The following is an 18,532-nucleotide window of genomic DNA, read 5'->3' on the forward strand; positions in this document are numbered from 1 at the left end:
AACTAAAGTATGAAGATAGCAGCCTAATGCTGTGGGGTTGTTTTTCAGTGGCAGGGACTGAGGAACTCATCAGAGTAGAAAGAAAACTCAACAACAAAATATAGAGATAGCCTTCATAAAGCATTCAGAACCTCAGACTGGGCAGAAGGTTACCTTCCAACAGGAAAATTAACCTAAACACACAGCAGAAGTCAAATAATAACCTCAAATATTTGGAGAGAATAATTAATTCTAACAGCTGAGCTCAGTGAGGCCAATAATTTTGCTATTCCAAACTACTCCACGTGATAGCATTGTAAGTACTCTAAATTCTGTAGATTACCTACGTGCACTTTGAAAAGATGGTTAAAATATTTCGAAATTAAGTTTAAATGAAGTATAAACAAATATTATAAAGCGATTCGATTGTTTTCTTTGTAGTTTTGCTATTATCACAATTTAGTAGTATAGAGCAATGCCAAGTCAGCCCATTGACATAACAACCCGACTGTCTTGCAGTCTACTTGATATTTTTATTAATACAAAATTATTTTCATCTCATTACTCAATTTGATTGATTCCAGGTTAGTTTGCTTATTGTTTATTTTTGTATTCCGTGACAGCGCTTCCTTGACGTCAACACTGAGCCTGGGTGAAATGGTAGCGCGCATGCGCAGCGCTGCAGACCTCGACTAAATTGAGGTCTTTGTTGAGACCAATAGACAAATCTTTCTCGAGCTTTTCAGATATCTCAGGGACATTTGGTGAAAAGACAACCGTGTTATTTACAATCGGGACCATACGAGCCGGACGTGACCCCGAACACGAGCGCGAGGATATTAGCAGAGCTGACAACATCGGATGTACACAAACAAACCCATCGCTAGCGTTTTAAGGTGGTATTTTTTTTAGCGTAGCTCGATTTTATTCATTTACCAGTTCGGACAAGCGGTTTGCCGACATGGGGGACTGTCATAATTAAAAGGAGTAGATCTCCTCTTCACCTCCAGGATATCATGAAAGAGGAGAGGGGTATTTGTATGGAAAGGCTGCCCATGGAACGCAGAAGTGGGGTTCAACTTTCCAACAGCCTCGTCCAGACAGAGGAGAAGAGGGAAGCAGAAAGAGGATATTTGTGGGCCAGCTTTATTTCACATAAATAGTCAAGCTGCAATATTTGGGATCAGGTGAGAGATGGAGACTGTCGGGAAATTCGAGTTCAGCAGGAAGGACCTTATAGGACACGGTGCCTTCGCTGTGGTATTCAAAGGCAGGAATCGAGAGGTGAGAAAATAACATTTAAAACATGTATATTTCACCATTTCCGCCTGCATTCAGTGGTGACATTGTGTGCTGATAAGATTTGGTTTCTGTTTACATACTGGTTGTAGAACTGGCATACCACCTTAAAGGCCTCAAGCACAACAGATGCAGGCTAGAATAAGAGATTAAATGTCCAGTATTATAGATATGGAATGCATCAAAACCCATTATCTACAGTTCTAAGCTTTTAATGTGCCATTTTAATTTTTAGAGATGACCGTTTATCAGAGATTGTGAAACAATAGAGCTGACCATAGACATGCCTGGGCATATGTTTGATACAGGATAGGCTACAAGATGATTATGTTTAACAACTAAAATCATTGTACTTTTCAGAAGCATGATTGGGAAGTTGCAGTTAAATGCATAAACAAGAAGAATCTGGCCAAATCTCAGACTCTTCTAGGAAAAGAGATCAAGATATTAAAGGTACGTTCTGGTTGTATTGGCAATGCATTGCATTTTCAGAACATAAACTAAAGCATTTTCGTTTGCAAATGAATTCTTATTTGTTTTCTTTAGGAACTGAAACATGAGAACATTGTTGCATTGCATGACTTCCAGGTAGGTTGATATGTACATTACTCTGTGAAAGATTGTATGGACAGCTGTTTAGAGAAAATGGTTACAACTTTACTATTAAATACACATATTTTACTAGTTATTATAGGCTTACAGGGTTTAAATGTATGTTTTACCATTCCCAAAGCTGTATCATGACTTCCTGTGCATTGATTGGTTAAAAACAGTCACATGTTCTTTCTATTGACATGACATGTGCACTTGTTTTTAATGGCTGTGTTGCAGGGCATTGTGGGTATTGGAGTCTTGCACATTTATGTCTTATTAAATATTTAAACTTAAAGATTTCAATGTTTATATTATTGTGTTATGCTGAGAATGCTATAAATGAAAGCAGTATAGATGCAAACACTATTTTTTTTAATACCAGGAAGAGATATTGTTTACTTATTCAGAGTTCATTGGCACTAGTGAAAGCCTTCCTTGCAACGGTGCAAGTGAAACCTGTGTAGCCAGACTGGTGAAATGGTTTCATTAAAGTGTTGACACGGTTTTCAAACACCTGGGTTTTTGGTATTTGCTCTGCCCTGGGGTCATCATGAGGTTAATGTGTCAGGCGTGTTTTACTGGTGTGAGTAAAGGCCACAAAATACAAAATACCTCTAACCAGTTGTGCTTTAATGTGCCACCTTTAATACAATGTTTGTTAGTCACTCATGAAATAATAACCATAGTCATTTGATTGGCTATAGTTAATCACCAGGTCATTAAAATGTATAAATGAATTATTTATACAATGATTATTAGTCAACACATTATTAAATCATTATAATTTATTAAAAAAAAAAAAGCACACTACCAGTCAAAATTTTTTGAACAGAAAGATTTTTAATGCTTTTTGAAGAAGTCTTTTCTGCTCACCAAGCCTGCATTTATTTGACTTGAAGTACAGCAAAACCAGTAATATTGTGAAATATTTTTATTATTTAAAATAACTGCTTTCTGTGTGAATAAATTTTAAAATGTAATTTATTCCTTTGATAAAACCTAAACGTTCAACATCATTACTCCAGTCTTCCATCTCACAGAAATCATTCTAATATGATGATTTGATGTTTAAGAAAATTATTATTATCAATATTTAAAACAGTTGAGTACGTTTTAGTTCAGGATTATTTGAGTAGAAAGATCCAAAGATCAACATTTATCTGAAATAAAAAAGCTTTTGTAACATTATACACTATACCATTCCAAAAGCTTGGAGTCAGTATATTTTTTTTATTTTGGGGGGAAAGAAATTATAGAAATTAATACTTTTATTTAGCAATGATGCTTTAAATTGCTCAAAAGTGATCATGAAGACATTTAAAATGTTACAAAAGATTTCTATTTCAGATAATTGAGGTTTTTCTGAATCTCCTATTCATCAGAGAAACTCGAAAAAAATCTACTGAGCTGTTTCCAACATAATAATATTAATAATAAATGTTTTTGAGCAGCAAATCAGAATATTAAAATGATTTCTGAAGGATCACGTGACTGGAGTAATGATGCTAAATATTCAGCTTTGAAATCACAGGAATAAATTACATTTTAAAATGTATTCAAATAGAAAACAATTATTTTAAATAGTACAAATATTTCAAAATTTTTGCTGTACTTTGGATAAAAAAAATGCAGGCTTGGTGAGCAGCAGAGACTTCTTAAAAAAACATTACAAATCTGTTCAAAAACTTTTGACTGGTGATGTAATTATTTTCAATAAGCTAAAGTAAAAAATGAAACTATACTTTTGTTTAAATGTTTTCATTTTTAAAGTGTTAGCTCACACAAAAAAAATTAAAATACTGTCATTTACTGATCCTCATTTTGTTACAAACCTGTAAGACTGTAAAAATGTTTTTTATAAAGTCTTAGATTTATGGGTTTAAAACAACATAAGCAAGTAACTAAATTAAAATGTTTGAAACATTTCCATTTCAGTATTTTTCAGCGATTGAATACCCCTGTCGATCAAAACTACTGTTCTAACGTATGTGTTAAATACCATTTTACCTTGATATATATATACCATGTTACTAAAGAGTTGCCATATCCATGCGGTTCACGTAGTGCTTTTTTTGCTTAGCTTTTACAGTTTACACTAAGCTTTGGTGTTGCTTTTGTCTCCACTTCAATCATGACAGCTTTGTGAATGAGGTGCTCACACTCTAGTGTTGCTTTCAAGAGGTACAGCTACAAGTGCCTCGGCACATTTTCGCCACATGCTTCTCTGATCTGATCTCTTCTCACATCTCCTGGATAGTCACACCACTTTCTGCTGTGGTGTTGACTGTCTGTAAATTGAATGCCAATAAAGTTCAAGTAGTTTTTGCACTACCCTGGAGGGAAAAGTCTGTGACCTGCTTGGCTCCTTGCCACACGTGACAAACTTGTGCTTGTTTGTGCAGGATGAACCTTGCGAGAGTTAATCTGGCCATCTTTTCCTTGCAAACAAAGAAACAAGCTTTGGGGCAGAGTTATTTTTAGTGCATCAGGGCTTTTAGTTTTTAATATCAAAGTGAAACAAACTTTCTTCAAACTAAAAAGTCTGCATTAGCATCTAACGTCTTAAAATGTTCTTCACAGTAAGAAAAAAATTCAGTGAAAGGTTTCTTGGGGATCGAAAAATGGTTCTTCGCTCGATGGCATCTCTGCAAAAATCCTCTTTTGAAACCTTTATTTTTAAAATTGGATCTCAACAGGTTCAGTAATATTTCAGGTCAACCGTAGAGTGCTAAATATAATGGTTACATTTGAAAGAAAGCATGTAAAAGTAACAAAAGTCCTCTCCAGAACCAGTTTAGTAGGGTCTCCACTGCGCCTGTGGTTAAATTCAACATTAGCAGATCTCACGGGTCTGCTGTGTTCATAAGCAAAGCTCACTTTATCACCCTCATGAACATCAATCATCTAGGCACCAAACTGTCTGTGACTGATGTTGGGCCTGTTGGATTTTCCCAACTGAGTCGCCAAACTCGTTCAAGCGCTAGTTGTCATTAAACAGCGATGTTTGGCTTAGTTTCAGTCTGACTGCACAGCCGACTAGAGTCTGTCTTCAGTGGCAGAAAGTAAAACTTCTGCAACGCTGAGTCAGCAACATATGCCAGTCACGGATCAGCCGATTCGGCTCATTGGTTGAGGCGGTCACCACAAGGGGGGGAGGGGTCATCTGTTGCTAAGTGATAAGGTCGTTCTAAGTGGGCTACTCTGTATTTTTTCGAAAGGCCTCAGCCATGGGTTCAAGAAATAACAGAATTATGGTGCCATAAAAGCCGACTTGATAGCAAACACAACCTGTCCTCTAGGACTGATAGCGATTGCCTGGATAGTTATGATATGATATGACTTTTATTGTCAGACGAATCTGAAATTTTTTCTTGCGTAACGATATGTTGACACTCTTTACAAACAGACAAAACACGACTTACAAAAAAAAAAAAAAAAAGTTGTATAGTTAGTGCTTTGGCCGCTTCGAAGAAGGCCACCTAGCATGGTTTTAAGAATATACCATGTGTTTGATTTGTTTAGTCAGTTCATATGTACTGAGGACATTTCTGTTTGAAAAGCTAGTGTGTGTGTGTGTGTGTGTGTGTGTGTGTGTGTGTGTGTGTGTGTGTGTGTGTGTGTGTTTATATATGTTAATCATTGCCTTAAAGCATATAGACTGACATTGATGCATAAGGATTAACATGTTCTAAAGCATAATCAAAAACAATTTTTATTGGTTGATATTTTTTGGTATCATACTTAAAGGGATAGCACACCCAAAAATTAAAATTGGTATTATTTATTCCTTCCAAACCTGTATGGCTTTCTTTCTTCTGTGGAGAAGAAGATATTTTGAAAAATGTCTCACTGTTTTTTATTTGCATTTAACACACATATAAAATTTTAAAGAGAGCAAGTCTTAAAATGAATATCTATTTTTTACACACTACCAGTCAAAAGTTTTTGAACAGCCTCTTCTGCTCGCCAAGCCTGTGTTTATTTGTATATAAGTACAGCAAAAACAGTAAATTTCAAAGCTAATTTTTTAGCATCATTACAGTCACATGATTCTTCAGACATCATTCTAATATTCTGATTTGCTACTCAAAAAACATTTATTATTATTATTAGATTTTTTCAGAAATAGAAATCATTTGTAACATTATAAATGTCCTTAACATCACTTTTGATTGATTTGAACAATCCTTGCTAAATTATTTATTTCTAAAATTTCTTTCCCAAAAATTATACTGACTCCAAGCTTTTGAATGGTAGAGTGTATAATGTAAGCTTTTTATTTCATATAAATGCTGATCTTTGGATCTTTCTATCCATAAAAGAATCCTGAGAAAAATGTACTCACCATTTTTTTTAAATTGATAATAAAAATAATAATAATAAAAATTCTTGAACAGCAAATCAGCATATTAGAATGATTTCTCATAATGTGACACTGGAGTAATGATTCTTAAAATTTGGATTTGATCACAGGAATAAATTACATTTTAAAATATATTCAAATAGAAAGCAGATATTTTAAATAGTAAAAATATTTCACAATATTTCTGCTTCTGCTGTATTTTGAATCAAATAAATGCTGGCATGGTGAGCAGAAGAGACTTCTTTAAAGAAAAACATTAAAAATCTTAATGTTCAAAACATGTGACTGGTAGTGTACATTATAATGTGAATTAAATTGAATTTGTTAAAACTATTGTAATACTAATAGTGAACTGTTTTAGTTTTTTATTGTCTTATTTAGCAGATTATTCATGGCAACCACACATCATGCACTAAATCCACTCAAACCAGAACAACTGCAACTCTGAAAATCACCCACAACACCCTTGCATCGTGGTTAGCGCCACTCGCATTTCACAGTATCAGCAGTATCTGTACTCTCTTGTGTTTGACTGAGGTTCAATGGTGTGCCTTCAATAGAAATCTGTCGCACTGTCGCACATTGAACTTTGAAAACATATAATGCTTACAGAGCCTGTGACCTTTGGCCTTCCCCTTGCCTTTATTAGCCCATTATGACCCAGTGCAGAGAAAGCACACTCACACCATATGTGAATTAGTCTCAACCCACTGCATTTACAATACACCCAAATAAGCTGTTAACACCGGTTCCAATACCCTCTGTAAACATGTTCCCACACGTCTCGACATGAGATGTTATTTGAATATATATTAAAGAACATGAATTAATTTACTGTCCCCGGCCACCTGTCTGTCCCAGTGTTGAATTCAATTACTCATGTGTTTTTTTTTTTTTTTTTCTGTTTTTTTTTTTCTAGGAAACGGCAAGCTCTGTGTACCTAGTGATGGAGGTAAGTGGGTCTGTTTTCCCAGTGTCTTTTGTTGTTGATCTTGTCTGTTTGTACCGGGGTAATACCTGCAATTAGCCATTCCCTAGGGTCAACGGAAGACAGCTGCAGTTGTTAATAATGACACCCTTAAAGGAACACTCCACTTTTTTTGGAAATAGGCTCATTCTCCAACTCCCCCTGAGTTAAAGGAGAACTCCGGTGTGATATTGACCTAAAGTGTATTGAATCATGATACCAAGTGTGAACGTACCTTGCATATTTCATCTCGGTTTGTGTCCAGCTGTCCGAAATCTGGGGTCAGTTAGCCGATGCACACAACAGGCTGTCTATGAGAGTGAACAGGGCATCGGAAAAGCCATGTAAATAAATCACTGTTTTACGCCATTTATGAGGCACAAAGTAGCTCCACACTTCATCGGTAGACTTCCTAGGGCCCTGACATTTAAATCGAGACATTGAGAACTCAGAAAAAGCACCGGTAGTTTATTTACAAGAAGATTTATACAGACATCTTCCACCAGGAACAGAGCAGTCGCCGCCATCTTAAATGTAGTCACGATAAGTCGAGTGTCGAGCACGAAGGAACTACAACCTGATACGTTGAAAACCTGATAAATTCATTGGTGCTCGACACTCGATATATCGTGACTAAGTTCAGGATGGTGGCTACCGGATTTTCTTTCCCATGTACTGTCTGTATAAATCTTCTTGTAAATAAACTACCGGTGCTTTTTCTGAGTTCTCAATGTCTCGTTTTAAATGTCAGGGCCCTAGGAAGTCTACCGATGAAGTGCGGAGCTACTTTGTGCCTCGTAAATGGCGTAAAACAGTGATTTATTTACATGGTTCCTTCGATGCCCGATTGACTTTCATTGACAACCTGTTGTGAGCATCGGCTAACTGACCCCAGATTTCGGACAGCAGGACACAAACCGAGATGAAATATGCAAGGTACGTTCACACTCGGTATCATGATTCAATACACTTTAGGTCAATATCACACCGGAGTTCTCCTTTAATAAGTTGAGTTTTACCGTTTTGAAATCCATTCAGCCGTTCTCCTGTTCTGGCGATATCACTTTTAGCATAGCTTAGCATAGATCATTGAATCCTATTAGACCAATAGCGTCACGTTCAAAAATGACCAACGGGTTTCGATATTTGTCCTATTTAAAACTTGACTCTTCTGTAATTATATCGTGTACTAAGACCGGTGGAAATGCAAAGCTTCAATTTTCTAGGCTGATAGATTAGGAACTACACTCCCATTCCGGCGTAATAGTCAAGTAAGTTTGCTGCCGTAATATGGCTGAAGCAGGAGCAGTAATACCACGCAGCACATGTGCAAATGCTAAACTAGCTGGGAACTCATTTCTGATAATACTCTGCCTGCTTTGGCCATATTACGGCAGCGAACTTCCTTGACTATTACGCCGGAATGGAAGTGTAGTTCCTAATCTTATCAGCCTAGAAACTCACAGCTTTGTATTTCCACCGGTCATAGTACACGATATAACTACAGAAGAGTCAAGTTTTAAATACAACAAATATGGAAACTCGTTGGTCATTTTTGAACATGATGCTATTGGTCTAATAGGATTCAATCATCTATGCTAAGCTATGCTAAAAGTGATATCGACAGAACAGGAGAACGGCTGAATGGATTTCAAAACGGTAAAACTCAATTTATTAACTCGGGGGGAGTTGGAGAATGAGCCTATTTCCAAAAAAAGTGGAGTGTTCCTTTAAACAGAAACAGACCTGGTTTCAGGTTGTTTTGTGTGACACGGTGAGGATTTGTTAGGTTTATCCAATTGCTATGATACTTAACTTCCTGTAGATGCCACGCCACCATGTCAGTTCTCAGAAAAGCTCTATGGAAAGGCAATGGGGCCATTGGGAAGCCCATCAGTGCTGCACAAAGGGAAATAACGGCCCGTCTTTTCTAAGTGACTTGTTTTAATATGCATCTGAATCGCCTCTCTCTGTGCAGTGAACTAAGCCCTATTCACATGCAGGTTTTGTTATTCAGCATTGTGTGCTGCTCCTATTCATAATAAAAAGATCAATGTTCTTTCTTTGACTCCAGTACTGCAATGGGGGAGATCTGGCTGACTACTTGCACTGTAAGTGGGACATTTCATTTATCACGCTTTGACCTCATTTTGTATTTTTTTTTTTTTTTTTGCTGTAGATTCTAAGCACACCAGCTGCCTTTATTATTCCTTCTTAATAATACATAATTTGTGTACTTAGACAAAGTAGCAAGGTTTAACTTAGCTTTAATTGCAACAATTATTTGCTTATTTTGCTTGTGCGATGAAAACAATGATATTGGCTAATATCAAAACATGCAAAGCCAAACTCAGGAAGTTAGGCCAGACGGGTTTAGGGTGTGTGTATGTATGTTTTGTTTAAAGTGGGTTTGAGGAAACTGTTGACTGTAGGGTGTGAGCTTGTTTTTAGAGGAAGTAGTTGCTCTGATAAATCGAAACATGAGGAATTTTGTTCTTATGGGAGCTTTACATGAGACAAAAGAAAAAAAAATAGGTGAATCACTACAGCGTATTACTTTGCTTGTATATGCAATGTGCATTAAGCCATTTGGATTTATAGACAATAGCTATGCAGTGCTCTCTTAGTCGATATGCATTGCACTGGGGAAGGATTGTGTTGAATTTGCATTTGATTTGCCTGTAAAATGTGTAACTGGTTACCAGTTGTTATATGAATTGTATATAGTGTAACCAGTGTAGAGTCAAGGCCAGGTGATATAATAGAAAACATTATATTAGTATTTTTTAGTTTTTAAATTTTCAGCATTTTCAAGCTGAATTTTCAGCATCATTACTCCAGTCTTCAGTGTCATGTGATCTTTCAAATGCCATTCTAATATGTTGTTTTGAAGCTTGGGAAATACTTTAAAATACTTTATTTTTTCATGGTAATGTTGACATTTGCATGGAATTACCCAGTTACTGTTTTCTATTTAAATACATTTTAAAAAGTAATTTATTCCTGTGATTTCAATTTTTTTTAGCATGATTACTCCAGTCACATGATCCTTTAGAAATCATTCTAATATTCTGATTTCCTGCTCAAAAACATTTATTGTTATTATGTTATGAGTAGATGAGTATGAGAAAGAACAGCATTTATTTGTAATAAAAATCTTTTGCAACATTATACATGTATTTTATCGTCACTTATCTATTTAAAGCATCCTTGATTAATAAAAGTTTTTTTTCTTATACTGAATCCAAGCTTTTGTGTATAATATTACAAAAGCTTTTTATTTCAGAAAATTCTTATCTTTGGATCTTTCTGTTCATCAAAGGATCCTAAAAAAATATACTCAACTGTTTTAAACATTGATAATAATTATAATAAATGTTTCTTGAACAGCAAATCAGCATATTAGAATGATTTCTGAAGGATCATGTGAGTAATGGTGCTGAAAATATAGCTTTGATCACAGAAATAAATTACATTTTAAAATATATTCAAATAGAAAACAGTTATTTTAAATTGTACAAATATATAAAAAATGCAGTTTTTGCTGTACTTTGGATCAAATAAATGCATGCTTCGTGAGCAGAATTTTTTTTTTTAAAACATAAAATTTTGACTGGTAGTGTATTTTAAACATTTAATAGCTATATATTATTTAATAGCCCAGTCCCAGTAAACTGATCTTTACTCTAATGGCGTTTTAGCTAAGGGCACTTTAAGTGAAGACACCATCCGAGTATTCCTGCAGCAGATCGCAGGGGCCATGAGGGTCCTTCAGGCCAAAGGGATCATCCACAGAGACCTGAAACCCCAGAACATCCTGTTGTCCCATCCTGCAGGCCGAAAAACACACTCCAACAACACCTGCATCAAGATAGGTGTGTGTGCGCCAGTGTTTCTGCATCTGGTGTATCGTTTTTACATTCTCGTCTTTCAAAGGTTTAGAAACTCTAGATACTGCATCCATATGCTTAAGCAGGTCTAACTTTTGCAGAGCACACTATTTGTGTTCTGCTTGGTGGCTTCACTTTAAATGGCTGCTAAGTCTACCTCAGATAGATTGACAAACTTTATTGAATTGAATAGCTTTAGGCCAGTGATAAGATTGTTTAGTGATATAAATATAAAATATATTGACTTCTAAAACCACTCTTTGTAAAGTCCATTTAATGATTTAACAGTGTTCTCTGGTTTGCTATTACCCAGAGTGCATTACTTTACTAGCATGGTTTCTAAGATCTTATTTTGGTCTCTACAGCTGACTTTGGCTTCGCAAGGTACCTCCAGAACAACATGATGGCTGCCACACTCTGTGGATCCCCCATGTACATGGTATGAATTATATAGGTTTTCTTCTCAGACTTTGCGCATACAAGTGCATCACTGTGATTATAACTCTGAAATGCTTTTCAACAGGCACCTGAGGTTATTATGTCACAGAACTATGATGCAAAGGCTGACCTGTGGAGTATAGGGACCATTGTGTTTCAGTGCCTGACTGGGAAGGCTCCATTTCAGGTATGTAGATGCACTTCAAGTTAATTATGTAGCTGTCATTTTCAAGTGTAAGATACGATGCATCCATGCCATTAGGAAAATGTAAAAACAAAATTGTTGTGATTGTCCATCCATCAGGCCAGCAGTCCCCAGGACCTCCGATTGTTTTATGAGAAAAATAAAACTCTTAGCCCAAAGTAAGTGCATCTCTTATTGACTCTGAAAGCTGTTGGTACCTTTCAAGTTAGTTTTGGAGTACAGATTCTGCTAAACCATGTGTAAAAGTCCCTTTATTTTCCCCTCTCTCTCTAAAGCATTCCCAGAGAAACTTCCAGCCATCTCAGACACCTGCTGCTTGGCCTCCTGCAGAGGAACCATAAGGACCGTATGGACTTTGGTCAGTATCCTGAGTGTCTATGCCCATTAGAAGATGAAGCAGTGTTTGCTATTTATAAGTTTGCTTTGGCAATGATTCATTATGTATTCTTCTTAAGCTGACTGTGAAATATTTTGTTTATAGATGAATTCTTCAGACACCCTTTCTTGGAGGCAAGCTCCTCTATGAAGAAGTGTAAGTTATTATACTGCCATTGTTTTTACTTCTTTTTTTTCTTCTGTTTTTGCTGTTTTAAATGGTCAATAATGCTTAATCTTTAGATTAATGCTCAGTAACACTCAATCTTTAGTAGCAAGGTTTGCATCCTTGCTACTAAAATTTGGTTTAACACCCTGATTCTTTTTTATCAATACATATAAAAAAAAAACTTTTAAATTCAAATGACCAAATTTTGCAAATTAAAGGGAAAGCTCATCCAAAAAATTAAAATTACCCCATGATTTACTCACCTCAAGCCATCCTAGTTCTATATGAATTTCTTCTTTCAGACGAATACAATCAGAGTTATATTCAAAAATGTTCTGGCTCTTCTAAGCTTTATAATGGCTGTTGAGTTTTTTTTTTTTTTTTTTTTTTGAAGTCCAATAAAGTGCATCCATCCATGTATCATAAAAAGTACTCCATGTGGCTCCAGGGGATTAATAAAGGCCTCCTGAAGTAAATCGATGTGTTTGTGTAAGAAAAATATCCAGATTTAAAACTGTGGTGTTCCAGAAGGTGATATAGGACGCAGGCGTAGCGTAAGCTCTGTTGAGAAGTCAGTGGAGAAGGCAAAACAAAACACTGGTCACAAATTAAAAGTACAAAATGATTTGTAAAGAAAAATGTTGCAAAATTTTGATATAAGCCAAATTAGACTGGTTTTCCTTTGCTGTAAACAAAACTTGGTTCTCGCCAGACTAGCATATTCTCACCAGAGCTTTATTGGACTTCTGTTGGACTTATGAATATAAACAGCCATTCACTGCCATTATAAAGCTTGGAAAAGTCAGGACATTTTTTAATATTACTCAGATTGTATTAGTCTGAAAGAAGAAAGTCATATACACCCAGGATGGCTTGTGGGTCAGTAAATCATGGGGTTATTTTCATATGGGTGAACTATCTCTTTAAGAAATATAATCAATATATATTAAAAGATATTTATAACTGTTACGGCGTAATTAGAATAATTGCAACACCAGAATGGTAACACGGTAAATTAAGCTATCAGTCAGTTGAGTGTAGCAAAATTGGGACTAAATGTTGGTTTGTCGTTTTTCATAAACACATTTCACATTAAATAACTACAAAATACAAGATACAGCTAAATATTCTAAATATTATTTAACTGATTTAAATAAAATTAGTTCATTTTAGTTTTTACCCTAATGATTTGAATATACGTTAATTAGATGTTAACATTCTCACTGTAATTGTTGGATAGAGTTTAGAGAGTTGACCAATTAAGACCTGCTTAAAGTCATCGGACATCATAGTGTTCTGTATTTATAGAAAGTACCATCCATCTTCCAGGATATTAAGTGTGTGTGTCTCTGCGTTTATCACAGCTGCTCCAGTGACCGTGACTTGCTTTCCCAATTCAGCCTCTGCAAGCTCATGCAGCAGTTCGTCTACTTCACACCTGGCCTCTCCTCCTGTAAGTGTGTGTGTGTGTGTGTGTGTGTGTGTGTGTGTGTGTGTGTGTGTAAGTGTGTTCATGTCCAAGTAGTTCATTTGTAAAATCAATGGTGGTACGTTGTGTCAGTTGCACTGAATAAGTGTTGGAGTGTCAGGAGTTTGTCACAGACATGGAGATAAATAAGCACAGCAGCCAGATGCCTTCTCAAACAAAGATGCACTTTCTTAACATTTTATGGTGGCTTGTATCACTAATCCGTGATTGGAACCACATGTTGATCAGCTCTGTTTTTTGTGGTGTTTTATGGGTCTCATGGCATCAGAATTCTGTGTAAAGGTCAGGGCTTCAAACAAAAAGAAATCATACTGTCACATTTTCATTATCTGAGGTCTATGCATAGTCATAAATAGCATTCATTTCTTTTTGTTAAAGGGAACCTTGGGTATTATGACATTGTAACATGAATGATGTCTCTCACTGAAATATGTAGCAGAAAACCCATGGAAGATTTTCATTATTTGAAAATTCCACATGGCGCCATTATGACATGACTTGTTGATATTTTTAACTCAGAATGCCCAACTCTGAAAGTAAAATACTGATACTATGACCACAGCTACTGAAAGAGCTTACAGGTGGATGTAAGTGTAGGCTTAAAGCAAATGTCATACCATTGATTTTCCCCTCAAGGAGTCTAAATTTCTGGATATCAAGTGAAATCTGCACTGAGAAACTTCTTCAGTGGCTTTGGCAGCATGACAAGCTGCCAGGATGGCATCTAGCATTTCTTGACTGTGCCATTTGTAAGCTCTTTCAGTAGCTGTTGTCTACTAAAAGCCTCAAAGACATCAGGGCTGAGGTGGAAAGAACAAAGACGCAGGTCTTTAGGAAGTTTTATTCATCCACAGGCATCTTCCCATTCTTTCTCCTCTTATCGCTAGAAAAAGCAGTGAAGACTTACATCACTTCTCTTGTTGCCCTAAACCAAAAGTCGGACAATGTGGCATCGAATCAGTATTTTATTTTCTGAGTTGTGTATTCTGAGGTGTTGTGGTGAAATTAGCAACAGTTAGCACCAGTAGCTCACCAAGTGCATCCATTTCACATCATTAAAAAAAATGGCACCCCCATAGTCCAAAATATGTGTAAAACAATAAGGATTTTTTTATTAACGTAAGTCATTCATGGGTTTTCTGCTACATAATTCAGTAAGAAACTTAATTTATATTATATTAAGCGATACAAGTCTTAATACCCAGGGTTTCCTTTAATATATATATATTTTTTATTCTTGTTTTTTACACTACTTTCCAAAGGACAGATTGTTTTAATGTTGTTTCTTAAAAAATAATTCTTATGCTCACCAAGGCTGCATTTATTTGATCAAAAATACAGTAAGAATTATGATATTGTAAAATATTATTGCAATTTAAAATTTTTAGCTTTTGTTGAAACCATGAAACTATTATTTCATGATTTCTTTGATGAATATAAAGTTTAAAAGAACAGCATTTATTTGAAATAGAAACAATTTAACAGTCTTCATGTCAGTTATTATCAATTTATATATTAACTGCTTTCAAAATTTTGAAATACATTAAAGAAAAGTCTTGCACTATTATTTCTTATATTTTTTTTTCCTGATTTTATTTTTATGGCATTTTTGCATTTTTTTTTTTTTATTATGATAGGGCAGATTAGTAATGACAGGAAGTGAAGTGGGAGAGAGATGGGGGCGGGATCGATGAAGGTTCTCGAGTCGGGATCAAGCGGCAACCTCCCGCTCTCTCTGTTGAAACCAACACGGAAGTGACTTAAACTGCAATTCATCGACTGGCCGCTAGAGACTGGCTGCAAAAGGGAGTCAGTCCCATTGACTCCCCATGTTAAAATGCCCAACTTTACAGCAGAAAAAAGTATGTTTACAGCCTGGTTCAAAAAATGGTTTTGGTCTATATAGCTAGTTTTGCCCTTCATGTCAACTGTGAGGGGGGTGAATTTTTTTTATAACTCATCCGTTTAAGTTATATTAAGCCTTAAAGTTCAGCATAATTAAGGGCGTGGCCACTTGAGTGACAGGGGGATTGCCGCTGCTGTTTTTCAGCAACCAGCTCCACTGACGTCCCGCCTTTTTGCCCATTTTTGATTATCCGGGAGTGACGCGCGGTGACACAATTCCAAGATGGCGACAGCCGAATCCCGCCCACTATGAGCTTCAAAATAGCGCTTCAGAATCCTACGGGTGACGTCACGGACACTACGTCCATATTTTTTACAGTCTGTGGTCGGGATTCGAACACGGGACGCCTGGAGCGCAATGGCGCTGTATGTCGGCGCGCTGCCCACAAGGCAATCGGCGCCGACTGCACTACTATTTCTATCCCTGAAGAAAAATAAATAATATTTAAGGATATTCCATCAAATGTACTGCAATATTTTATATATTTTTGTGAATATCTTCTATGCCAAATAACTACATTTTATTTATTAACAAAATCATTTTAGCAGATTCAGGTCTACAAAAGACTCTCATCTTTTTATGTATTTTTTAGCAATCCCTTGCGGAGATCCAGCAGGTCCGTGCAAAGGTGTTAGCCTCCCCTACCCAGGATTCTCCAGGATACCTGCTGAAGGACTCGGGAGGTGGCGGAGGCGGCAGCAGTAGCAAGAACTCATCCTGTGACACTGATGATTTTGTCATGGTTCCAGCTAATTTCCCCAGTAAGAAGACTTTGTCCTGAAAGCAAATTTATTCCATTTCCTTCTCCTCACTCAAAAAACATTGCGACTGCCAAGTGGGAGTTCTAGGGATTTATCATCTTTTTTCCCTCTTTCTGTCTTTTTAGGTGAGCTTACCTGTGACATGCCAACAGGAAAGGTTCTCCAAGACAGTCTGATGTATAGTGGGTAAGAGCTCACTTTAACCGTTTACAGATCCCACCTTTTTCTTCATGTAATTTTTATGGGTGTGGCTTCCAGTCTCTTCCACGCCCAGCTATTTTTAGCTGTACAGAACAGCTTGTTTTGCTGCTTGATAATGCTAATTGGTGTGTCTCAACATATTATTTTAATGTATCATCTTAATTATGAACACACTGGTTTATAATGCGAACTGTTTTATAGTTTACTGCACATTGTTATATGAACCGGAAGCCTCACCCATAGGCTAATAAATAGAAATGCTTGACTATAAAATGAATCTGTCATTTGCATATAAATCAAAACCAATTTTAGGTCAATTACAACAGCAAGGTTTTGGGTTTGATTCCTAAAAACAGACATTTTAATACAAATGCCAAATTCATGAATATACATGTAAGCTCTATTAATGCCCACAAATTTTACAGGTGCTAGATGAACCCGGTTTGCAACAGGATTCCTCAGAAATCACTTCCACATGCTCATTTGATGCACAAAACAGCATTTTTTTTAGAATTTCATTGATAAATGGAAAATTCTAAAGAATAGTATTTCATAACATCATAACATCATCAATCACTTTTGATCAATTTCATCTTTGTTGGATAAAAGAATACATTTCTTCCCAAAAAGAAAAACTCCCTCTGACCCTGACTTTTGAATGGTAATATATTAAATAAAAAAATTGTGCTCTTGGCACAGTCTTTAATGTTTGGTTGTAAAGGCCGTATGCGCTTTACAGCTTCCATAATTAAATTTTCATTTTGATACGGTTAAATGGAGTGAATTTCCCTCACTAATTAACCATGCTAACATATTCTGAAGTATCATTTGGCATGAATCCACTGCTAATGTTCTCCATCTCTGTCCTGCTTCAGGAGCTCTCTTCTGGCATCTGGAGGTCAATGCAGTCAAGGAAAAACCCCACCACGCTCTCCCTCCTACAGCAGCTCTCCAGGACCCAGCGGGTAAGAACACAGCCAGATTAACGTACAACGCCAAAGTAATAAAAAATGACCTTTTCATGTCAGGGCATTTCAGCTGCTTTTTTGCAAGCAAATAGGGAGTCATGAAAGTTGACTAGTCATGAAATTATTTATTTAATTTTATAGATGTGTACTATTATTATTATTTTCATTTATATTTATTTTGAGTTGCATTTATTTATTTATTTTTATCTATTTTTATATTTATTTATTTTTGTGCTGGTGCTCCACTTCAATTAATTCAATTATAATTAAAGGATTACTCCACTTCCAAAATAAAAATTTCCTGATAATTTACTCACCCCCATGTCATCCAAGATCTTCATGTCTTTGTTTCTTCAATCGCAATGAAATAAAGTTTTTTTTTTTTTTTTTTTTGAGGAAAACATTACAGGATTTTTCTTCGTATAGTGGACTTATATGGTGCAGAACGGATTGAAGGTTAAAAATGCAGTTTTTGCACATCACAGAGCTAAACCTGATGAGCATTTGTGGTTAAAAAGTGTATAAATAATATGTATAACTAAACCGATCATTTTGTTAAATAAGACCCTTATTCCTTAGCTAGGATCATGCATTGAAACTACATTTTTAACCGTTGAGCACCATTGAAGTCCACTATATGGAGAAAAATCCTAGAATGTTTTCCTCAAAAACCTTAATTTCTTTGCAACTAAAGAAAAAAAGACATAAATATCTTGGATGACGTAGGAGTGAGTAAACTATCAGGAAATTCTTATTTTGGAAGTGGAGTAATCCTTTAATTAATTGAATGGGCAGTTTTTAGATCACAGCTTTCTACATGTAGCAGCAAGACAGAGAATGACTTTTCCTGTCTAGCAACACTTTGATTTCTGGGTCATTGAAGTTCAGGGCTTTTGCCACAAGGGGAATGAGTCCTAGATTGGCTTGA

At 36.0% G+C, this 18,532-nt stretch overlaps 1 protein-coding gene across 2 annotated transcripts in view; it reads left to right on the top strand.

The window, feature by feature from the left end:
- The first annotated feature begins 649 nt into the window (after positions 1-649).
- The window catches only part of ulk1b (unc-51 like autophagy activating kinase 1), a 30,515-nt gene continuing 12,632 nt past the window's right edge, over positions 650-18,532 (top strand). For both annotated transcript variants that reach the window (XM_073824390.1, XM_073824391.1), the window contains exons 1-15: positions 650-1,263; positions 1,639-1,731; positions 1,825-1,866; positions 7,155-7,187; positions 9,277-9,313; positions 10,904-11,077; positions 11,458-11,531; positions 11,616-11,717; positions 11,835-11,893; positions 12,011-12,093; positions 12,217-12,267; positions 13,644-13,732; positions 16,267-16,435; positions 16,561-16,621; positions 17,512-17,601. In XM_073824390.1, coding sequence (XP_073680491.1) covers positions 1,174-1,263; positions 1,639-1,731; positions 1,825-1,866; positions 7,155-7,187; positions 9,277-9,313; positions 10,904-11,077; positions 11,458-11,531; positions 11,616-11,717; positions 11,835-11,893; positions 12,011-12,093; positions 12,217-12,267; positions 13,644-13,732; positions 16,267-16,435; positions 16,561-16,621; positions 17,512-17,601 — 1,247 coding nt within the window. In that variant the 5' untranslated portion in view covers positions 650-1,173. The remainder of the gene's footprint in view (positions 1,264-1,638; positions 1,732-1,824; positions 1,867-7,154; positions 7,188-9,276; positions 9,314-10,903; positions 11,078-11,457; positions 11,532-11,615; positions 11,718-11,834; positions 11,894-12,010; positions 12,094-12,216; positions 12,268-13,643; positions 13,733-16,266; positions 16,436-16,560; positions 16,622-17,511; positions 17,602-18,532) is intronic.

The sequence above is a fragment of the Garra rufa genome, chromosome 19, assembly GCF_049309525.1.
Source record: "Garra rufa chromosome 19, GarRuf1.0, whole genome shotgun sequence".
In the NCBI taxonomy this organism is placed as follows: domain Eukaryota; kingdom Metazoa; phylum Chordata; class Actinopteri; order Cypriniformes; family Cyprinidae; genus Garra; species Garra rufa.